The sequence below is a fragment of the Cariama cristata genome, unplaced genomic scaffold (genome assembly GCF_000690535.1).
Source record: "Cariama cristata isolate BGI_N322 unplaced genomic scaffold, ASM69053v1 scaffold9637, whole genome shotgun sequence".
Taxonomy (NCBI): Eukaryota; Metazoa; Chordata; class Aves; order Cariamiformes; family Cariamidae; genus Cariama; species Cariama cristata.
In genome coordinates this window covers 1-21,981 of record NW_009628328.1, presented here as the reverse complement: position 1 = coordinate 21,981, position 21,981 = coordinate 1, and the positions used below count along the sequence as shown (strand labels likewise).

The window sequence follows — 21,981 nt, the reverse complement described above, 5'->3', positions numbered from 1 at the left end:
AAGGGTGGTGCAAGCCCCGGGCTTTGCCCGCGGGGCTGGTGGAGCTGCGGCCCAGCCAGCAGCAGGTGCCTCAGGACAGGGCAGGGCAGCGCTGGGTTTCGAGCCGCCTCACCAGTTCCCAGCGCTGGCACAGCTCCGGGGGCCGGATCCGGGCAGGCGGTCAACACTGCAGAGCAAACCGAGCCGTGCTCCGTGGGCACAGGAGGTCTGGAAGGGGAGCAGCGCGTTTTAGCTGAGGACAGGCGGGAGGGCTTGTTCCAAACGCACCTTCACCCCGGGGGGATGGGCGCCCGCCGGCCCAGAGAAGGGGCAGTTATTGCCTCTCGAGGGACAGCGAGGGATGAGCAGAAAAGGAGCCGTGAGGACCACAGTTCACCCGTGGGCCTTGACCTGCCCGTCCCCATCCTCCCGAGGGGCGGACGAAGAGCCCTGACCCCCCGAGGAGCAGGGTGCGTCACAGCCGGCAGGTTCCCTTCAGGAGACGGTTTCACTGTGCGCCGCCGCGGGTTTCCTGCCCTCCTCCTTCCCACTGCCCTCTCCTGTCCCAGGTGTTTATTCTCATCTCAGCCTTCAATCTCCGTGTTCACTGAAACACCTTTCTTGTGGCAAGCACCTTCTTCGCTCCAAACCTCTACCTGACTGACACGACGAGTGGGTACGCCTTCCCTCTCCGAAAGCGCGCCTGTGGCTCGCCCGTGCTCCCCAGTTACCCGGGTTAACTCTGTTGCCTCTTGTGCTCGTCTTGCTCTTCGGGTCTGGGTGCAAGTGCTAGGAACTCTATTCAGAACAAATGCCAACGTGTTTCTGTTTTCAAAGACTCCCACCAGTCATTCCTTGCTGTTTTTAAGCAAAACCCAGAAGTCAGCCAGATTCGTGTCATGATCACGACAGCTTCTCTGGAACCCAGCACTTCCAATTTGGGAACGCGTCCCTGGCTGCTCTGTGCTGCTCAAGCACAAAGTCCCCAAAAACACTTCCCTGCCTGACGTGGGAGAGAACAACTGGCCTCCTAATGCCGGGGCCAGAGCCCTCCGCACTGCTGTCGTACTATGGGTTTATTCTGAGGTTGTGGGTTATAGCGGTCCGTCTTCTCTCAATAGCACCTTCACTTTCTATTGCACTGTAGCAAATTCCGTAGGACTAATCTAGGATCACCTGCTTCCTAGTAATCAGGAACTTTGGCCAACCCTCCTCCCTCCTTTTCAGAATCAGCCTCTGTGTGATCGATTTTCTCCATCTTTTCTTTCGCTCAAGACTTTGAGCTCCATAGCATTTACTCTTTGTTCTGTTTTGTTCTTCACTGACATTGTCTGCTCCTGTAGGATTTACCGAATGCCTGCAAACCACAGGCTGCTGTTCTCTCTGTAGCACACCTTGCCGAGGAAGGGTTTGCATTTTTTCCAAATTTCTCTTGAACTCAAATAATTTTTTGCAACCACCTATTAGGACCCACGAGTTTTGCATTCTACTGTTTCCACATTCTTCTCAAGCTTATTTTGGCAAGTGATTATTGCAGGAGGAAGAGGAAATCTGTGCCACCAGTAAGATTAGAGGCTTGTGAAGTTCCTTCTTTGCCCATCTCACTGTGTGCCCACCACCCTCTGCTCTAAAGCAAGTGGTCGTCTTTGCTGTAAGCAGGCATAATGGCAGAGTAGCTTGATTACAGGCAACAATACTAGACTTAGTAAGTCCACGTAACGGTTAGAAGACATGCCAGTTCTCAGCTGGGAACACCAACACCAGTCTCTAGCAGTTTAATATCTGGCGTATGTGTAACCGTGACCAAACAAACGTACAAGGCCTCAGTTGGGACAACGTCCAGTCAGGAGAGACGCTTCTCGGGGCTACGCCTGGCGATGTCCCAGTCTGTCTGAAGCCAAACGTTGGATGGGATTAGAGAGATCATAAGCACATCTTTGTTTCCTTCTTTGACATCTAGGAAGTGACTGAAACGGTGGGTAGCGTTCGTGGTGCACAACACAGACCCGGTTCAGAAGGTGCCGGAGCCTCCTTGAGGGACGTCAACGTTTAGTCTAAACAGAGTTCCCAGTGCTCCAGCTCAGGTCCTGCATTTGCCATGAATGGGCACAATTTACAACTTCAGAAATGCGTTTTCTCCATTTGAACTTCACCACCAGCAAGAAAAATAAAGCCAGCTTACATACTGAGGCATACATAGTGTCTTCAGTTACAATAAAAAAGTTTTTTGTTTGAAGAAAGAAGCTTATGAAAATTGTTTGGGTCTATTTTCTCCTCTAAGCAAAATAAATATGAGAAACATAACGCATGGAATGCACTCTGGAAAAATATATGTCATCATTTCGTAATTACGACACTGCAAATAACGTAGAAAAAGGCTCAATTCTGTGCCTTATAAATTATCTATATACCATACAGTGTCGAGGGAAAACAAAAATGCACCAAATATTTCAAAGGTTACATTAACTTATTGAGAGGAGTGAAAAGTGACTGTGAACCCAAGTGTCTGGGGGAGAGGGTTTTTATTTCCCGCTGGTGCGTGACCGCGTCTGGGATATGTGGTAATAGCAATCTGCCGGATTGCATCTCCCGTTGGGTCCAGGTGGCCCCTGTGGTCCGGGTGAGCCTGGCGTTCCCGGCGGGCCCGGCAGGCCGGTAGCTGGCAAAACAAAGTTAGAATTAGCAGAGTCCAGACCAGAGCGCGTGCAGTGCCCCGCGTCCGGGCGCGGACAGTCAGCTGCGCGCCCACTCACCCGCGAGAAGGCAGGTGGGTCTGACCTCACGCTACAACCAAGCTCGGGAGGAAAGGCACGGGTGTAAAACCAGTGTGAAACCCAGGAGAAAGGCCTGTTAGTTCATAAGTAACAACAGCAGAAAGAGATCTGGAGACGTGTACCTGCAGGGCCGGGTAGTCCAGGGTTACCGGGCAGTCCAATTCCAGGCTCGCCTCTTTCCCCTTTCTGTCCTCTATAACCTACACGGAATAAAAATATGAAAATAAGAGCATCCTCTTATTATAAACAGTGATCTTCCATGTATTTTGTTGATAGGAAATTATCGAGACAAATGTAATTGGGAACACACATGTTCACTTCTTTTTCCGAGACACTTTTTTTTTTTTCCTGAGACAGCTCTTATAAGCTCCGTCTGGAAACATGAGCATTTCTAGCAGTAACCATTGCGTCCTTGGCCAGAAGACTCTCGCTGTGTTCCCGAGCCGGACCTTTCCCTGAGATTTTAAGTTACCTTCCAGAAATTCCTCTCATAAAGAACCAAATACATATTCTGCTCCAGCGTAACCTGTTCAATGAAGTGATGTAAAGCACCAACCCAAAGGCCATCTGGAGTCCGACCAGCCCTTCTCTGATAGCCCACAAACTGACCGAGACTTCGCCCTCTCCGCTCCACGTAAACCTTGATGTCCGCACTTTTTAGACTGTAAACTGGCAGCTGGTCGCTTAGATATGCCCCCGTCCGCGGGGGAAGACCCACTCCCCCTGCAGCGTTAGGCAGCCGCTCTCACGTGGAACGAGGCCTCTTTAGAGCTGGTGCAGACTTCGGGTTCTAGCAAGCCAGGCCTAGTTCTAGCAAGCAAGACCCAAGGGGCTGTATATTGTTAACAAGGCATGATTACTAACTACACTTCAAATATTTGTGTCCGTTTTCTTCACAGGCCATAGCTCTGTATTCATCTAAACAGCTTCCATCTTCTCAGGTGCTGCAACTCACGTCCAACTCCTCTTTATTTTGCCTTAAACTGTTTGTAGAAAGTTTTATCAGCTGGAAACACTCTGGCTGCTTTAGAGCAGAGGATTCCTGCTATTGGTATAACATTTTGCTTAATATTTCAAGTTAAGATTCCATCTACAAATGTACCTTTCCTGTTTAGACCATGTAATTTATGTAGGACAGGGGATGAAGGCATTTTTAAAAGAACAAGTGTGACGCCTGCCACAACCCCTCACTTTAAAAGGGATTATAAGGAAACTCTCTTCCCTCCCCGACACCTCAGACGTTGACATGTAAGGTGACATAGGTTGAAGATTAGTTTGCCAACTTCTGGGCACATTTGAGATTAAATTTGTTCTGCTTCAGAGACCGGTACATTCCCAGTGTCGGGTGTGCCATACAATAAACCTCCTCACGTGAAGAGCTGTAACTTGGTTTGAGTGAAAAGCAAAAAGTCATGGCTGACCAGTCAGCGTACTGGTATCAATCCACCCGGTGTCTCATGCCGATTAATGGGCACTGGCAGATGGATGGCAAAGCTTGTCTTGGCACCGTACTGGGGTCTACGGCAACACTGGTACTTCACCGGACAATCCAGAGGGAAACTATTGTAAGTGCTGCGGGTACGGGTTCAGAGTTGTTACGACAGACACAACGCAGCAGATACTGTACACAGAGTATTCCAGCTTTCCGTTAAGCACAAGCTCATTACACACTTCGGTAGAAAGTCTGTTATCTGTTGCAACCATTCTAGGTTTCAAAACAGAGCATCAGTTACCTCACTCTTCTCTCAGCACCCCAGCAAGGAAATTAGTGTGAGGCAAACCCACTGGAAAAGGCATGCAGGGTGACATGCGTGACATAACAAAAGGAAATCAACTGTTTAAAAGCTCACAGAGCAACAAACTTAACATTAATCATGCATTCTGGTCACTGAGTTGTGTTAAGCAGAACTGTACAAGGCATGTACGCACACAAGCTATAGAGACTCAGAAAAGGGAATATGCAGGTGTTCGTATTCAATTGTGATTCTTGATTTTGCCCTTTAACGACCATAGTAGTATTTATAACTACATCAAGTTGGTTTGCGCTGAAAATCTTGTGTAACACATAGTAGTTGCTACTGTTTGAGAAGCTCAATCATACAACCACAGGATCTATTACATCTCCTGTTTATTATATATATATATCTCTATGTTTCTTAATTTACAATAGATAGTTACAGTACATTTCTCACTACAAACCCAGTTAATTGTAATTTTACAAAGTAGTGCTGCCACTAATCATGTTCTGTGTTTCTTTAGTTATGGGGAAAAGAGAGAAATCACGTTCACGACAGATCACATTTACAATCTCCACGATAAGCATTACTGTGGGTATCTGAGACATCATAACTGAAAGAGGACTGAGATAGACTGAAAGATTCTGTAAAGAACACTGGAATTCAAGACAATAAGGAAAAACACCCCCACCGTAGGACGCAGAGCAGCCTGCCGACGCAACCCCATGATCCAGGGTACTGCAAACCATTACTGGCTGTATCTGAACACACATGCAAAGGTGTGCTTTGTACACGGGGACAGGTAAGTTCTGTTGACACTGAAGTTTAATACAAAAATTCCCAGATATCTTTCCTAAAAGTAAGGCTTTATTTAACAGGGTGTAAGCATATTAGTAAACAGGCCTATATGTAAACAATCCCAACAATGTAATGTGTAATTCTGGAAGGAAAATACTTGATTTTTAACGAGGTATATTTTGCTAGGAAGTAGGGCCATGATTACACTTCTAGAGGATGATATCACCTTCTCTCTGAGCTTAAAATGACAAACTCATACACAGTCAAAGGAAAATATTACCATATACATAAATGATGTTTTGATTTACTGTTTTTAACATAAAGGCACATATAAGATGCTGTCTGTTTTTACTGGTAGAGTTACATTCCAGTAAGAGATACCTGCTTAATTCAAAAAGCAACAGCTTTAGCAAAGCCTTTCACTTGGGTATCAGAAGTTTTGCTGTGATTTCTGCAACCCGAAAGTTGTAGTATGTAAACATGTTCCCACTGTGGGTAGTACAGTAAGCACTCGGTAGCAGTATGTAGCAAGGATGTGTTTGAACAGATAAGCCTTATTCTGATCAGAGATGAGCGGCGATAGCTAAAATACAGCTCTCTGTTTGGTGCTTTCCACAAACACCACGGTCAGAAGCATCGCTACCCCAACATCCTCAGCTCTACTTGGAAATGACACAAGTTCATGTTGATGAACTTGGAGGTGAAAAGTTCTCTTGTTTAAACTGCTCCACCTCTATCACGAAGACCCTCTTCCATCTGCATGGACAATGCAACTAGCATGTCAAGTATCTAGAGAAATCTGAGGTTCTTTAATACAAATATGAGGCAAACACATTACTGTGACAGGAAACAATGAGACCCAAGTATCCGCTGTACTTTACTGTGCAAATACTCCTTGTTCTTAAAACCAAAACAACTGCAAAGCAAGCGGAAGGGTGCTAAGAGCAAGCCCTCTCATCCAGCCTCCAATGCATATTCTGAATTCCTTCTGTGTGTAACAGCCCTCTCAGCTGAGAGGTAGTAGCTGGGTTTCAAATCAAAGCAAAAGAGGTTAACTTCACCCTCCACAGCAAAGAATGTTTTACAGGAGGTAATGCTTGAAACCAGTGCAGCTATTTCAGAAGAGCGACTGTGTATGGTCAGCTTCCACTGTGATGGGTTCCTGATGTCAGCCAAGGCTTCTACATGCTCCCACCACACAGATTAATAATTATAGTGAGACACACAAATTTTACAACAGAGATTAGCAATAAAGATAAGGAAATTTCACTATTCATCACGTGGTCTTTTTCTTTCCTGAGCTGTGATCTTTGATTCCTCGAGGCTGTTATGAGTTATGAGGACCTACAAAAAATTCTTGTTTCTATAGTTTGATAGAAACAGTGAAGTTTGACTAAGATGAAATCTTCTTTTCTCTATTGAGAAAAAACCAATAGTCATATTAACATAAAGGAACTCTGGATTGCAAAATAATGCCAAGGTGCATTTGGTCTAATGGACCAAAATTTATTTACTACTGTAATTTTAAAAATCCATTTAAGTTGGTGGATTTAATTGATCTAGATCCTCTAACACATGACAAGCTGACCGACTGCTTGCAAATGGGTGACATTGCTATAGCTTGTCTATATCGAAAGTCTTGAAATAAACTTCCAGTTTCTCTCTGAGACTTTAGCATCCGTCAGAACACAGACAGAGTAAAGAAGTTCCTCTGCTCCCCCTTAAGCAGATGCTGTCCATTTCACCGTAACACTGCCTCACAGTATCAGCTTGCTAATGCAGATGCCACAGGGTATTTTTTTTTTAAATGAAGAAAAAAAAAATAAAAATCTTCCAGTCACTATTATATGAAGTCTCTTGAAATACCAATTGCATGTTTCATAATTTAAGTTGCAATTCTTTGTTGTTTTTTCGTTTGCATGCTATATTTTTATTGAGACCATCCTACAAAATCAAAATTACTTGTACCTGAACCAGCGGGAAGTACCTGGGGTACACTATGAACAGCCTTGCTGAAGGCCAGCAGGTAACAATTCCGGACCTCATTAGAAATGAGTGACTCTATGCCCAAGAGCCTAGCAATTCCTTAAATACACTTTTTGAAGACCATGCCTATGCTTCCAAAAGTTAGTACCTATGATTTCTGCTTCTAGGACTAACCTCTAGCTATCGGTTTGCTGTGCAGAAGGATGCTCTGGTGGAAACCGGCTAGCTCATACCAGACCAGCTCCCGGGGGAACTGGCACCGCACTTGAGGCGTACGGAGAGAGCCCTGCGAAGCCGCAAGTGAAGTGAAGTTCCTCCTTGGACATGCAATGACACCTGCCTTTCCTGCTGCCGGGCTCTAGCAGGCTCTCTACTCAGCCTCCAGCGTCACAAAGGGGCTCTGGAGGCGTTCTCAGAGGTCCTGTTAGCTGCTTTCCAAAAGTAGCTACTTCTTTTCACTGGCTGTATGGGAGAAGCGATTGTTTCACTCTGCCAGCCCAGACGTGAAACACCGCACATAGCAAAACCCCGCAGTTGGCAATCCGGGCTCCATCCAAGTGAGAAATACAATAAGGAACACCCGTCAGTCAACACCAAATGTGTCTGATGACTTGGGCCTATGTGCACACAGCATGCCATCTTGATGGTCTCAGCCACACATGCATGTAACATGCTTCTCCAAGAAGTCTTGTCTGCCATGTCTTTTATGGCTGAAAATAAGCTGGAATATGGAAGGATATTTTTCAATCTGCTCAGAGATTTGGATTGCTTTTTACTGTTGGCACAAAACAATCACATGCACAGGCACAGCTGGGAAAGGCACGAAGGGTATTTGTAAGCGTGCTTCTCTCACGGGACTCTCTTATGCAGAGTGTAAAAAGGAGGCAAGACGAATTTTTGGTTTTCTTTCCTTGGAAGTATAATTGCATATATCTTTTGGTGTATCAGAGAAGTAAATGCTTCTCACTTAGTTTTCCAATCAAAAAAGAGTATTGAGCATATCAGTAAAATAAATGGAAATCCTGGGTATATGGGGCACTACTTTTACTTAAGCATAAGGCATGAAAAAGCAGCTTTATTTTTTTTTTTTTTCAAGCATAGCCATCATCTTTACTCTTGATGCTCACTAGCTGGAAATGAAGCCTAGTACAACGTTCCACTTCCCAGAAGCATCTGAGACTATCCACCGCATACATCATCATTGAACAATCTGGCACTGACATTGAAGTTGACTGTTTACAGTGATCTGAATATTTAGGTAATGATGAAGTCAGTGTTGTAAGATGCTAAGCCTTTTATTGTTTTCCTTGATCCTTTATTCTTGTTCTTCTCATTCTGAGCTCATCACATTTTTCAAGCTTCTGTCAGGGGTTTGCGCTTATCAATGTTAGTAAGTCTTTATTCTTCTGATAGCTTTAGGATCCACACATCTTCAGCTTTGCTCTCATGTTCTTCATTCCAGTCTGACTTGCTCTGACTCTAGAGCAGACCAAACTAACAAAAGATAATAAAGAACTACCTACAGATAAACTGTAAATTACATATTACCCACCCACAAAATATTATTCATCGATAAATTCTTTTTTCCTTTTATTCTGCTCTCCTCTTCCTTTTAATCTCTGAGAGGCTGACTCTTACAGTAGAGCACAGCTACAATGAGCCTGGATCCCTTGGAGCTAATTTTGCAGTGAAAGACAGTGCAGTGAAACAAGAGTCCTATACTGTCCGAATGCATTGCAATGTACACATTACTGTCTGGGGTATAGCGAAAAGCGGATTACTCGGAAACTGATTTATGAAAATAGATTACTTCACTGTAAGAAGAATTCATGTGGTAATATTTCAGTTTTCGCTGCTTCTTAAGGAATACTATTTGCCTTCAGTTTTTTGTTCCCTGTGTCGTCTCAGGATCAGAGCTGAGAGCACTCAGACTTGGAGATCAAATTTTGTTTCTTAAATAAGACGGTCTCTCAATACGGAACGGGATCTAAATATAGTTACTTTAGAGTGCTGGCATAGTTTTTCTTCCTTGTTAAAGTATTTTGGAGAAAAAAAAATAACTGCTACAGTAGCCCAGATGTTTTAGCTTTAGATATCTGTCAGTAATTAACTTTATCACTTATTAGAATAAAATGCACTGATTAGGAGTTTTTAATCAATAAAATCCACACACTTACTATGAGTTAATATTCAGATCTAGTCTGGAAAAACATAAGTACAGTTTTAAAAGTTAATCATTAGGAAGCTAGATAGGTAATCCTGGCTTATTTAATAATCATCAGCAAGTGTATGAAGATTTCAAGATACAATTAATGCGAACATTTTTTGGAATTCCTACCTTGAAGTCCACGTTCTCCTGGTGGCCCTGGCAACCCATCCTTTCCGGGGGGCCCTGGCAACCCATCTTTTCCTGGGGGCCCTGGTTTTCCATGAGTTTGGGAGGCAAGCATTGCAGCAGGCAGCTTCAGCTGGGATACAAACTGAGCCATCCTTTCTTCATTAGCAAAGGACACAAGGAAAAGCAGGTAAGAAATCTGCTAGCAAAATATGGGCAAATAAATAAATCCCAAAGTACCAGCATAAGTAAGTTTCTACAAGTAGAGGTGTTTACTCCTTCTAAATGTCAAGGTATTAAATGCTCCTGTAAGTACTGAGGTCTCCAGTTCCAACTCAGACTCATGTCTGAGTCTTTACCCTTTGAAATAATCTGAAGGAATTTGTACCAAAGTTTCTATTATTACTCTCTTTTATTGAAGTATTCCAGTATTTCAAATGACTTCTGACTCCTGTTCATGGAAGTACTTAAAATACATGAACACAGAATAATTAGTCCTTAACATCCCTAGAAAGGCTACCTCATATGTTTGTAACTCATTTTAAGTTGCAAAGTAGAGCTTAAATACCATGAACTGTTCTTGGAGTGTGCTGAAACCCCGAAAACAGTTGTGAATAAACCTGTAAGTGCTCTGCAAACATTATTAATTGCATACATTTCAGCATGAACTGTTTGTGCTGGTGTAACAAAGTGCACTTGGTAACATTTCAGTGTTCTGTAGAGGTAGACAAAATAGGTATTAACCCTGAACCTGCCTCATTTATACCAGATAAAAAAACTTAACTAAGTATTCCACTATTTAGCAGGTATTTACTGTGGTGGAGTTTTAAGATTTAAGAAAAAAATTAGAGTAAAGAGAAGAGCGAGCATCAAACAAAAAATAAGCAAGGTGACAGAAAATAGGCAAAGTGAAGCAAAGCCCAAAATAGAGGAACTGTGGGAACACTAGTGAGGTGTAGAAAATGGAATAGCTATAAAGACAAAACCCAGTATTCCCTGTAGGTCGGACACCTTTTAATACTTCCTCTTTATCAATAGACTAAATGCTTGTTACCATTTCATTTGAATGGGAAAAGGAGGTAACTTCAGCCAACAAACTGCTCTTGAAATACAGAGTAGGCTGAACTCCTAAGGGGAAGGGTAAAAATACACAAACCCATAGTCTTGTTATAAAGTGAAAAACTGCCTGAACAGTTTAAAAAGTATTAAGCTATATATTATTTCTTTTCTGCCTAAAAGATAAAAGGTTTTGTATCCACAAATATTAATGACAAAATAGCTAAGGATATCGCAGACATAAAAAACACATTTTGCAATGGAAGAGAAGCTACTGTTAAGAGGCGCTCGAGCAGAAGCTTGTTTCAGACACCTACCTGAGTCACAGCTTTTCAACCCTGACTAAGAAAACACTGAGGAAGAAAAATATTTCCTTTTCAGGGTAAGGACACACCTAAGAAAGCTCACATAGTACAAAGGCCTCGGCTGAACCTGGTACTTGCCTAAAACTGTGCCAGAAGACGATAATCTGCAAGGCAGCTTCGGAGCTCAGCAGGGATGTTTGCTGAAAATGCACAGCAGTTTAGACCTGCATGACAACGCTGCCAAGCCTTTCTCTCATTTAGATGGCCATCCTCCAAGTGGCCAAAATAATTAGGTATTTCCTTTGTCTCCACGTTAATAATTCTCCAATGTCTTAATGATACGTGGTAGATACATACGTATCTGCAATTATATATGATACATATATGAATCTACAATGATACATACGTATGTTTGCTGTTATGACCTGGAGCAAACTACCTTTGAATGCTACTCTTTTACATAAGGAAACACTGTGGTTAACAGACATTATAATTTATAATTGTTTGAATGTAATTCTGTTAAGTAGACTTAAACAACAGTTAAACATAGCTACAACAACAAGGCAGCTGCTAAGTCCAATGTAAGTTAGATGACGTAAAGAAATGCATATAAAGGCTGTAGGGATGTAAAACATTTAGAACAGAATTTAAGATATACGTTTAGTTGTATAACACTTCATTTTCTTACCTTCAAAAACCTTAAGAACCTCTTGTTTGATATATTTTTTTATTTCTTCAAGTGAAACTGTATCAGCCTGATGAGGAAAAAAAAAAGGTGATATGTATGAGAAGAAACATGCAGAGGGTGTTTCATGATGCTACAGAAATTAAAAAAAATGCTGAAATTAGCATTAAAAATGTAGAGCTTTCACCAAAAATTAAATTTAATTTATTAGTGCTATTTACTTAACTGCAAAGGCCACTTTATGGCAAATACGTTATAATATTATAAAGACCACTAATACCACGAAGTGGAAGAGGCACCCCCAACTGTCAAGATGATCAGCATGTTATGTGTATGGAAATCAATTTGCATAAGACAGCAAGGCTGTCCGGTGACACCGCTATGCTTTGCTTGCCTTTGGCATAGCATTGGCCAACGTCCCACGCCCTCGAGGGACTAACAGCTTTGACGCACAGCCGACTAACTAGGACTGCTGCACAGGACCAATAACTTTGCTGCTTTGCTGGAAAAGTTTGAGAGCTTTACCCAATCTGATTCAGGGTAAAAAGAACCCGTAAGATGGATGCGTGCCTGTGCGCACATGGAGACAAACCAAGATGTCTACAACTGACAGGTAGCATTTCGTTGTCTTTTTAAATGCTGATTTCCCTTTTATCGAGAAACATTTTTGTCTGCCTCCTTTTCTTTCTCAGTTGCAAAGACTTACACTTTAGCTCTTAAGCTTACTAAAAACTCAAAAATTAACAGTATTGAGTAGCCATATCGATTTGTCAGGAGCTAAAGAAATCAATAATTAAAGTCTATTTGTAGGGCACATTTAAAAAAAAAACCACATTAAAAATAAGTGTTTGATCACCTGGGTATATTTTTTCCACCTCTTAACTGAACACTGACATTATCTCAGAGATATCTTAGTTTTTCTGATACTGTGGTATAGCTCGGCTGCATTTCCACAGTCTACCTTCACTTCATCTGAATTCATAAGCAACCAAGGAGAACTTGTATTTACTTACAGGAAACCCTGGGGGTCCTGGTGATCCCGGGGGACCTTGGTGACCTGGTGATCCTGGATGACCTCTGTCTCCTGGGGGCCCAATGGGACCCACAGCCCCCTTTTCTCCTGATGGGCCAGGTTTCCCTCGTTCACCTTGTGGACCTTTATCCCCTGGAATACCCTGATCTCCCTGTGTAAAATAAAAGAGGAAAGAAAACCATTGCACACAGAGGAACAAACTGGGAAAAGTCACCCAAGAATGCTAAAGAGAAAATCCTTCCCTGTTCAGAAATAGATTTTATAAGTCATGCAGGGAAGCTGATTTTACAGCCTAACCCTTGCCTCCAAAACCACAGCAAGTAATGTTTTTTTTTCTTACACTTTTAATGTTTAAGTCAAGGACGAAAAAAATAGCTTGACTCTGTGACCCACTTTTCAAGGACAGAACTTGGGTGCAGAAAGTGCAGAACAGCAGTTCCTTCTCCGGATTACCCTGGGAGATGCCTTTCTGATTCATCAAATAAAAGTGGTACCAATAGGATTGGGATATCTGGGCTTTAGCAACGCTGTAACAGGAGCAGAGCATGCGCTAGGATTTTCTTTGCTCTAGCAAAATAAAGATCATCTGTCACCTCCAGTAATGATTCCTGCCACCATGATCTTGTTACCAAGAACAGAACTGTCTAAACACTTTGGGAAGCAGTAAGGTATTGCATTGGCGTTCCTGCCACCTAAGTGTAACAAGCTTGTTTTATATAAAACATGATTTGTGTTTGTGACATATCAAGATGCCAGGGATGAGGGTGGGGCAAGCTTTATAGGTCTTGCAAAGTCTGACAGCATCACAACAGGATTATCTACTTTCCAATTTTCAGTCTATTGATCAATTTACAATGTCCGGGCCAACTGTGTTAGAAAGTCTATAAAATGTGTTTTTCCTCTAAATGCAGAAGCCAACTCAACTCTAATTCGTTAAAGAGGTGTCTAGCTCTAAACCTCTTAGTTGTCTAAGAGACTGCTTGAAGTTCACAGAGAATTAATTTCTTGGTTTTGCCTGTAAAATATGCACTGATCAGGTGCCTAGATGATCAGTAAAAAGAAAAAAGTTTTTAAAACAAGGGACTTACACGTTCTCCTTTGGGTCCTCTGTCTCCTGGTCTCCCCACAGCACCCTGAAAAATTGTTTTTAAAGAAAGATAAACATATCACTTAAAGGCTTTTTTGTATATTCATCTGTTAGTAGAACTGAAAGCAACTGCATAGGATTAACAGCTATGGTATCTGTGAAGAATAAAATACAGTAGTATGCAAAAGCATGTTTTCCTACCGGAGGACCTGGCAATCCATCTTTTCCATTGATACCCTATAAAACAAATAAAAAAATTAATAAATATGCTTATGTATATGCATTTAAAAAATATAAAGGGTAAAGCTCAACGTTTAGTGTTGGTATCAGTACTTATTCCAAAGCTGTAGAGGCAGCAGTTTGTGTGTTACAATATAGAAATACTCACAAATAGTCTTGAGACATGAACTAACAGAGCTCAGGGTGATACTGAACTGCAAGCACATTAAATTCGAGCTGAGAGCAGAACAAAAAAAAAATATCTTTGACCCTCAAGGTGTTCATCAACTTGAACGAGCACACAACTTTAAATGACAAGTTATGTGGAAACTCTGCAAACATGGCATATGGACCTGTACATGCACTTTTCCAGTCCCAGTCAGTCATTATACAACCATAGGAGAGATTTCTCTTAGTCTCGATATTAGCCTTGATGCCCTGTTAGCCTTCTGCTGTTATGGAGATTATGCCTCAATAGTAAGTGTCCAGACCCATTCTTTGGTCCTTCGGACTTGTGGCATGGCACAGCTTCAGCCTCCTGGGCTAAACACATTTCCTCCCCAAAAGAGAGCGGTCTCACTCATCCCACCTGCTGGAAACAGTCCCAGGCCCACGTTATCCCCCAAACTGGAATGTGGCCTTATCCGAGAGTCCTAGTTGGCATGGGTCAAAATAACGTCAGACAGTACATTAGTGATTGCACAATGCCAGATAATCGCAAGATAAACGCTCTGGCACTAATTTACTAGGATATACATGGATCTGCATATGCAGCAAACTCGCTGCTATTTCACTGAGTGAGAAAGAAGGACTTGCAGGAGCAAAGAGATCAGGAATGTTTCCTTCCCTCTCATACTGCAAAGTGGAGTTTTGCACAGATTAGGCACCTTGGGCCAATTTGCTGCTGAAGTTACAGAAATTGTCTCTTCTTTCAAGGTAAAAGTGTAATGTGGAGATGTGCTCTGCATATGCAGCAAACTCGCTGCTATTTCACTGAGTGAGAAAGAAGGACTTGCAGGAGCAAAGAGATCAGGAATGTTTCCTTCCCTCTCATACTGCAAAGTGGAGTTTTGCACAGATTAGGCACCTTGGGCCAATTTGCTGCTGAAGTTACAGAAATTGTCTCTTCTTTCAAGGTAAAAGTGTAATGTGGAGATGTGCTGACAAATGGGTTACAGAAATTGTCTCTTCTTTCAAGGTAGAAGTGCAACGTGGAGATATGCGGACAAATGGAAATTGTCTGCTTCTCATGCTTGTGCCCAAAACACCAAGCTTCGGTGAGATCATGAGTTCTGTGCTGTCCTAGCTGAACCACTTCTAGAATATAAACTAGGTTGTTTTAAACAAGCGCAGATAGTGCTGACTACACAGCTGCCACACTTTTATTAAATAAAGAGGTCAGATTAGACATATCCTAAGTGAACAGTAAATGCTTCAGCTGCAGTGTTGCATCACCTGTATACAGAAGAGTTACGAAGTTTATTCAGAGCCTTCTCAATCTAAACTGAAATCAAGAATGCATTTTGTCACCCCATCGTTTATAGACTGTGTTGAGTGTCTGGGTTAATATTCTCCTCCTGAAAAAATATGAGAGGATCTTTTATGCCAACAGGATTCTAAGGACCCACATAAGACCTTTAAAGGCAACATCTCAGTAACATTAACTATTAAAACACCACAACACAAAGAATTCTTGACTGGATGGTTAATACTGAGCACTGTAGCTCGAAGTGTTCTTCAGCTGTTACCTAGCCTAACGCAAAGCAGGATGTAATCTCATTTCTTTTGTAACTTCTGATAAACTAAGATGCATCCTTTTGTAACGAACATATATATTCAGTATGAAATTGCTTACTGGTTTTCCTTGTGGTCCTTCTGGTCCAGGGAAGCCTATATCTCCTATAGGTCCTCTTTCACCCTAAGAAAGGAGAAAATGCACATATAAATCTGCATGTAAAATCTTGCACTGGTGTTTGAAATATTTGTGGATTATCATAAGAGTTCAGAACTCAAATCTGTACTTACAGGTTCCCCTGGCATCCCTGGGGACCCGGGAGATCCTGGCTTTCCCTGCAAAAAGAGAACATTACAAATTCAAGTTACTAGGAAGCAAAACATAATTTCTCTTAGGTTAAAAATGAGAGGATACATATTTGACTGAAATATTCATGTTACTGTTCATTAAATGCTATAAGAGGGGAAAAAGAAGTATTTTACCAGATTTTTTAAACATTTGAGCCATGTTAATCTGGCTCTTGTGTACAATATAACTCAATTACTTGATCTTCTTTACCTTTTCTGAATACTGAGATAATGTTTTAATGAAATTTTCTTTTACCACACCATGATTTCCTTCTTGAGAGTTTATCACTGTATACATGAAATCAAGATTTTTTCCTTCAGGTACTTCCTAATCCTGATTTTTTTAAAAGTGAGTTTATTACTGACTCAACATCTTTTGCAAATTTTCTTCATGCTCTTTTCTGGTCACTTCTATTGCTGTTTTCTGTTCAGCCTGCCAGAATTCACAATCCTTTCTCATCTCATCATTTAGATGGTGATTTTAAAAGCCCCAGACAAGAATTTATTACCCTGTATCTACATTTCCCAGAAATATCCTTAGGCCAGATCCTCAGCTGATTTGTACAAGAGAGGGATCTAACACATCAATGCCAGTGACAACTTCAGGAACAACAGGACTGAGGATTCGTGCTGAGGAAATAGGCATTGGTGGCAACTCTTGCAGAATCTCAGTCCAAGCTTCCCTGATAATCCCGCTCAGCAAAAAGCCAAAGATAAAATGAGAGGTTTATATTCCCAAATGGCAAAAAGGGCCCACTATTCAATCTAGGGAATAATGCCAGGCAAGGAGGATAAATTCTCTTCCAGTAATATATGTGGATATATTTAAAAAACTCTTCCTAGACTACTAAAAGATATTGTTTCTCATATGTCTATTAATCTGTTAATTAAAACTGCTTAATTTGTTAATGAAAACTCTGAAATAAATTTCAGAGCAACAAACTTTGAAACTCTTACACAGGCTATAAAACTCAGAGAAATACTTGTCTTCTCCCCTTAAATGTGCAATTTTACCTTGTTTTAGGAGAACGTAACTAAATTAAGCTATTTAAACTGATGTTCTGTCTTAGAATTCATAGTAAATAGACTAAATCAGGGGCTAATGGAAATGGGAGTGCATAGACACAAACTCCTCTTTATTTCATGAAATACATATTTATAATTTAAAAACAGCTCCTGAATGGATTGGTAGCTGCCCAAATTTAATAAGAAGTGTATTTGCATATAAATAACTCTATATTGCCTACTGAAATACAGATAAACTTTTTTATTAAACTGTGAATGCAATCTAAAGAAAAGTTGTCTTCATTTCCTTTAGGAACACAAATGAATAATTATAATTTCAATTTATCATTAGGTTCCATTTACTTTCACCTACAACAGAGTTTCTGGATGACTTTCAGAAACTTCTCTGAATACCGCATGTAAATAGCTGACAAAGCATTCCCCTAAAGCAAATGTTTGATCGACTTGATATGCAGATCCTCGTGGACTGCAGTAACTGGTGTTCATAATTTTTCTTTGTGATAGTGTCGTGGTTTAAGCCCAGCCAGCAACTCAGCCCCACCCAGCCACTTGCTCAGCCCCCCAGTGGGATGGGGGAGAGAATGGGAAGGGTAAGAGCGAGAAAACTTGTGGGTTGAGATCAAGACAGTTTAATAGGGAAAGCAAAAGCTGCGCACACAAGCAAAACAAACCAAGGAATCCATTCCCCCCTTCCCATGGGCAGGTGGGTGTTCAGCCATCTCCAGGAGAGCAGGGCTCCATCACACATAACGGTGACTTGGGAAGACAAACACCATCGCTCTGAACGTCCCCTCTTCCTTCTTCTTCCCCCAGCTCTATGTGCTGAGCATGATGCCATACGGTGTGGGATATCCCTTGGGTCACTGGGGTCAGCTGTCCTGGCTGTGTCCCCTCCCAACTCCTTGTGCCCCCCCAGCCTCCTCGCTGGTGGGGTGGGGTGAGAGGCAGAAAAGGCCTTGGCTCTGGGTAAGCCCGGCTCAGCAGTAACTAAAACATCCCGGTGTTATCAACACTGTTTTCAGCACAAATCCAAAACATCGCCCATACCAGCTACTGTGAAGAAAATTAACTCTGTCCCAGCCAAAACCCAGCACATCTCCACCCCTTGTTCCATACCATTTATGCCATACTCAGGTACCACACTAGTCAATACAACCTCATTAGCCACCAATCCCCTTCCTATCCTTTGATAAAATACACAGATACCATTCCGTTAGCCTATGGACCATCCCTGTAAGATGTCTTTAAAATGTCCACAAAATGTCCACTGAGTTCATTCAGTCCATCTGTGATGGTGGGCACTTGGGAGAGGAGAGGTGGTGTGTGCTGTGGTCACCGGCCACCAAAGCCAGCTCAGGTTGGGTCGCTGCTGTGCTTGCACTGCTTCTTGTAAGGCTCCTCCATTGGTTTGGGTGGTTCCTGCTGCAGTAATTCTTATAACATGCAACTCAAATCACAGTTTACAACAATTTAAAAGTATTTCCATTATAATCTCCAGCCCTGGTCCCTTTGGGCCAGGTTACAGGGTTGAACATTGCAATGAACTCCTCCCCTTGCTCCTAGCCTAGCGAGCAACAAGGGGTTCTGCTACAGTAATTCCCATGGGGGTGCTTAGGTGCCGGCTGGGGTTAAACCACAACAGATAGAAAGATGCTCAGAAATTTGTGCATGCCCAGGATCACAGAAAATGTCTTCATCTATATTAAACTGAGGCAATGAGAAGCATCTCACATGCTTTCTTACTTAAGCATGTGCAGCTTCAAATTCCAGCTTTATCATGTATTCACACTATTCCCTCCTGTCATTTTAATAATAATATGAACCCTCAGTGGTATTAGAACTCTAATCTCTTTACGAAAAACACATAATTTTCATACCTGCCTATAAAGCATTACCCAAGCGCTGGCATTCCACAAACAGTGATTGAGATTACAGCTCAGCACCTTGCTTAACCTGTGTTTTCAGCTTCTAACAAACTGAGTTTTCTTTAATGAATATACGTACCGGTGTCCCTGCTGCTCCTGGAGTGCCAGTTGGTCCACGGTCACCCTGAAGAAAAGATAGATCTATACTTAATTGGTAACACTCAAAACAGAATTTTGTTTGTGGATTCCCATTAAAACCTGAAGAAGGATTATTCAGTGAGCAGAATTTTCAGACAATGAGGACAAGAGTGAGGCTCTGCTAAATGCTAAGTTAGCTCTGCCACTGACTCATTTCACAGACTTGAGCAAGTAACTTAAATCCTTTGTTTACATTCTTTTGTATAATGTCATAATTTCCATGCTATCTCTTATACTCTGCTTGAGGCCTTCCTTGAAAAGAGATGGAAAGTCCCTGATTTATTTGCAGTTTTCCAAATAATTATCATTTGTGATCATGACAATGACCAAAGTTCACATTCACTATCATATCAACATCCCCATATTTAAAATTTATCTTTCCAAGAAGTTTTTGCCTTCCTGCTGCCCACTCATCCGCTTGCTGCAAGTCAGCATCCTCGATCTGCTTGTGCCATGGCCCTTCCAAGGCAAAGTTTCTCCTTTTAGCATACAGTCACCTTCATCTACGCTTTAAGCTAAGACAATGGGCTTTGTGCTGGAGCTGAGTTATGGGCACAAATTCACCTTTCTCTCTCTCTCTGACTATAACCCAAAGCAGACAGATGGAGCTCACTGGTGGTAAAACTACGCAGTGAGAGCTGCCCTAACCCACTCCTGACACGTTTTGGTCCGTAACACTACACTCTGCTAGTGTAACGTTGGGTAAAAACCTAAGAAAAAAAAATCAGGCTCCCAGTTTCTATAATCGTGTCAGAAAAGCCCTGACACGGTTAAAGCCATACTAACAGGAGAATATTTTTCTGAGGTGAGTTTATGTTACCTGGAGCTGTTTTGCAAAAGCTCCACCAACATAGCTACAGCCACGCTCTGCTGTGCAGAAGAGCCCCAGGAGATGTCCAGATTTCTGGTTTCTGTTCTTGTACCTAACCCTGTTGTCTCATTCTCCTCGTTTTATTCAGGTAGCGCAATGATAATGCTGGTAATCAGAAACACTTCACTCCATTATGCAAAGCATAGACAGATGACAAGTGAAATGTCTGACCCTGTGTCCAGAGGGAGACGCCTGGTTACGGGCCACAGTTCAACCTCTCTTGCTCCGGAGGCCAAAAGAAGTCACTTCACGCAAGTGCAGCCCTCAGTGAGGACCACAACACGCACCTCCGGAACACGCCAGCAGCGAGCATCTTGGCAGGGCACGTGGGCTGGAGCACTGCCCTCTCTCCCTGGGGCTATTCTGGACCCAGAACTTGAACCCTGGTGGTTGCCCTACATGCTGGCTATGCCAGCGAAACCAGAAATTCCTAACGCTTCATTTGCAACTTCTTTTCTTTTAAGGGCTATTCTGGTCCTTTCAGCGATGCAATTCACAGCATGGCTGCACAAACCACTGTGTCAGCACAGCTGAGGGAAGGGACGTTTTACCCCAAGGACATGAAGTTCTTAAGCCAGTTAATGAAATTATCATGAATCACAGCCAACATTGGCTGTGGTGGATTGCATTCAGCTACACAGATGTATCTAATAGCTCTAAATTAAAAACCAGCATGCACTATACTCTTGGGACTGGCAGGCAGATTCTGGGATTCTGTTCATTTATTTGCACCAGAAATGTGGAATTTTGACCAAATTTAGTTAAGGAAAGGATATTTTTACTTTGGGAAAGAGCCAAACACTCACTTAGCTTGTTTACACCATCTGCTCCATTGCTTATTCCCTTTAATTCTTATCCCTACTTTGTCTCAGTTAGACCTGTAATATCTCCCTGTGTTTGTTCATTTTGAAATCAGTCTAGTCTTTAACTGCTTGTAAATGCTAGTCTTCCAGAGCAAGGTTCATCTCATGTAATTTAAACATCTAGTATAGACACCTACCTTAGATCTTGTCTCTCCCCACTCTCTGCACAAGCAGGAGCCGTGCACACTGATACTGAGAGAGAAACTTTTCATTTACTTTGCTTTTTGATGAAAAATAAGTTCCAGTAAACTATTTTTGTATGAAGTCATTGAATAACATGTAATTGAAAAAGCTGAATAAATATTCAATTTTTTAAAAAATTACTCCTTTTTCTTCTTAAATTGAGCAGATATGGGCAAAATCAAACTGTTTTCACTGACAGAAAACGTTTACAGATTTTCTCATTTCTCCACTGTATTTTTTGTACTTTGCCATATTTAGAAATGAAAATCAAAATCTTGAAATTTTTAGCATTTCATGACAAGCTTTTCTCTAAATTCATATCGGCCTCCACAACTAGTAAGTGAAAGAATGAAACATGCCACCAGCTGAAGGAAAGGATCATTTCTTAGCACTGGAATGCAGACTTGAACTACAGGAAGGAACTGGAGAATATGGCATGGTTCGGGATGTGCTACGGTGGCATCATACATGCAGTATGGAGTGCAGCCAAAGCAAAACAGAAACACAGGGCCTTTTTTAGAATAATGAGCAAGAATCCGAGAAAAGAGATTTTTTGCTCACTTTGAAGCAGGATGCAATACAACAGGAGCTGCAGGGAATCGGTCTTTCCCTCTATTTCTACTCTTTTCTACATTTTTACACTCTTCTGAAATAGTCTTTTTTTTTTTTTTTTGTATGGAAGTCTTGCATGCACTCAGTTTAGACTAATTCAGGTACAAACTTCTCTTCAGATCTGTAGCTATGCCGTAAGTCTTAGAACAAGACAGAGAGACTGTAAGCATAAGACAATGTTCAACAGAAAGCAAGAACTAGTGACCATATTTAGGAACATGCTAGCTATATTACTATCAAGTAATGTAATTATATATAGTGTGTGTGTATATATATATAAAATATAGT

The 21,981-nt window shown here is 41.8% G+C and overlaps 1 protein-coding gene across 1 annotated transcript; it reads right to left on the bottom strand.

Annotated features, from left to right (window-relative positions):
* Positions 1-2,101: 2,101 nt before the first annotated feature.
* LOC104165194 (collagen alpha-1(XIX) chain-like) lies at positions 2,102-16,063 on the bottom strand (the record flags this gene model as incomplete). The annotated part of the gene is made up of 8 exons (XM_009704768.1): positions 2,102-2,638; positions 2,876-2,953; positions 9,612-9,767; positions 11,658-11,724; positions 12,668-12,838; positions 13,976-14,011; positions 15,849-15,911; positions 16,019-16,063. Coding segments are annotated over 8 exons (753 nt in total), but the record flags the coding sequence as incomplete, so codon positions are not given.
* Between the last annotated feature and the right edge of the window lie 5,918 nt (positions 16,064-21,981).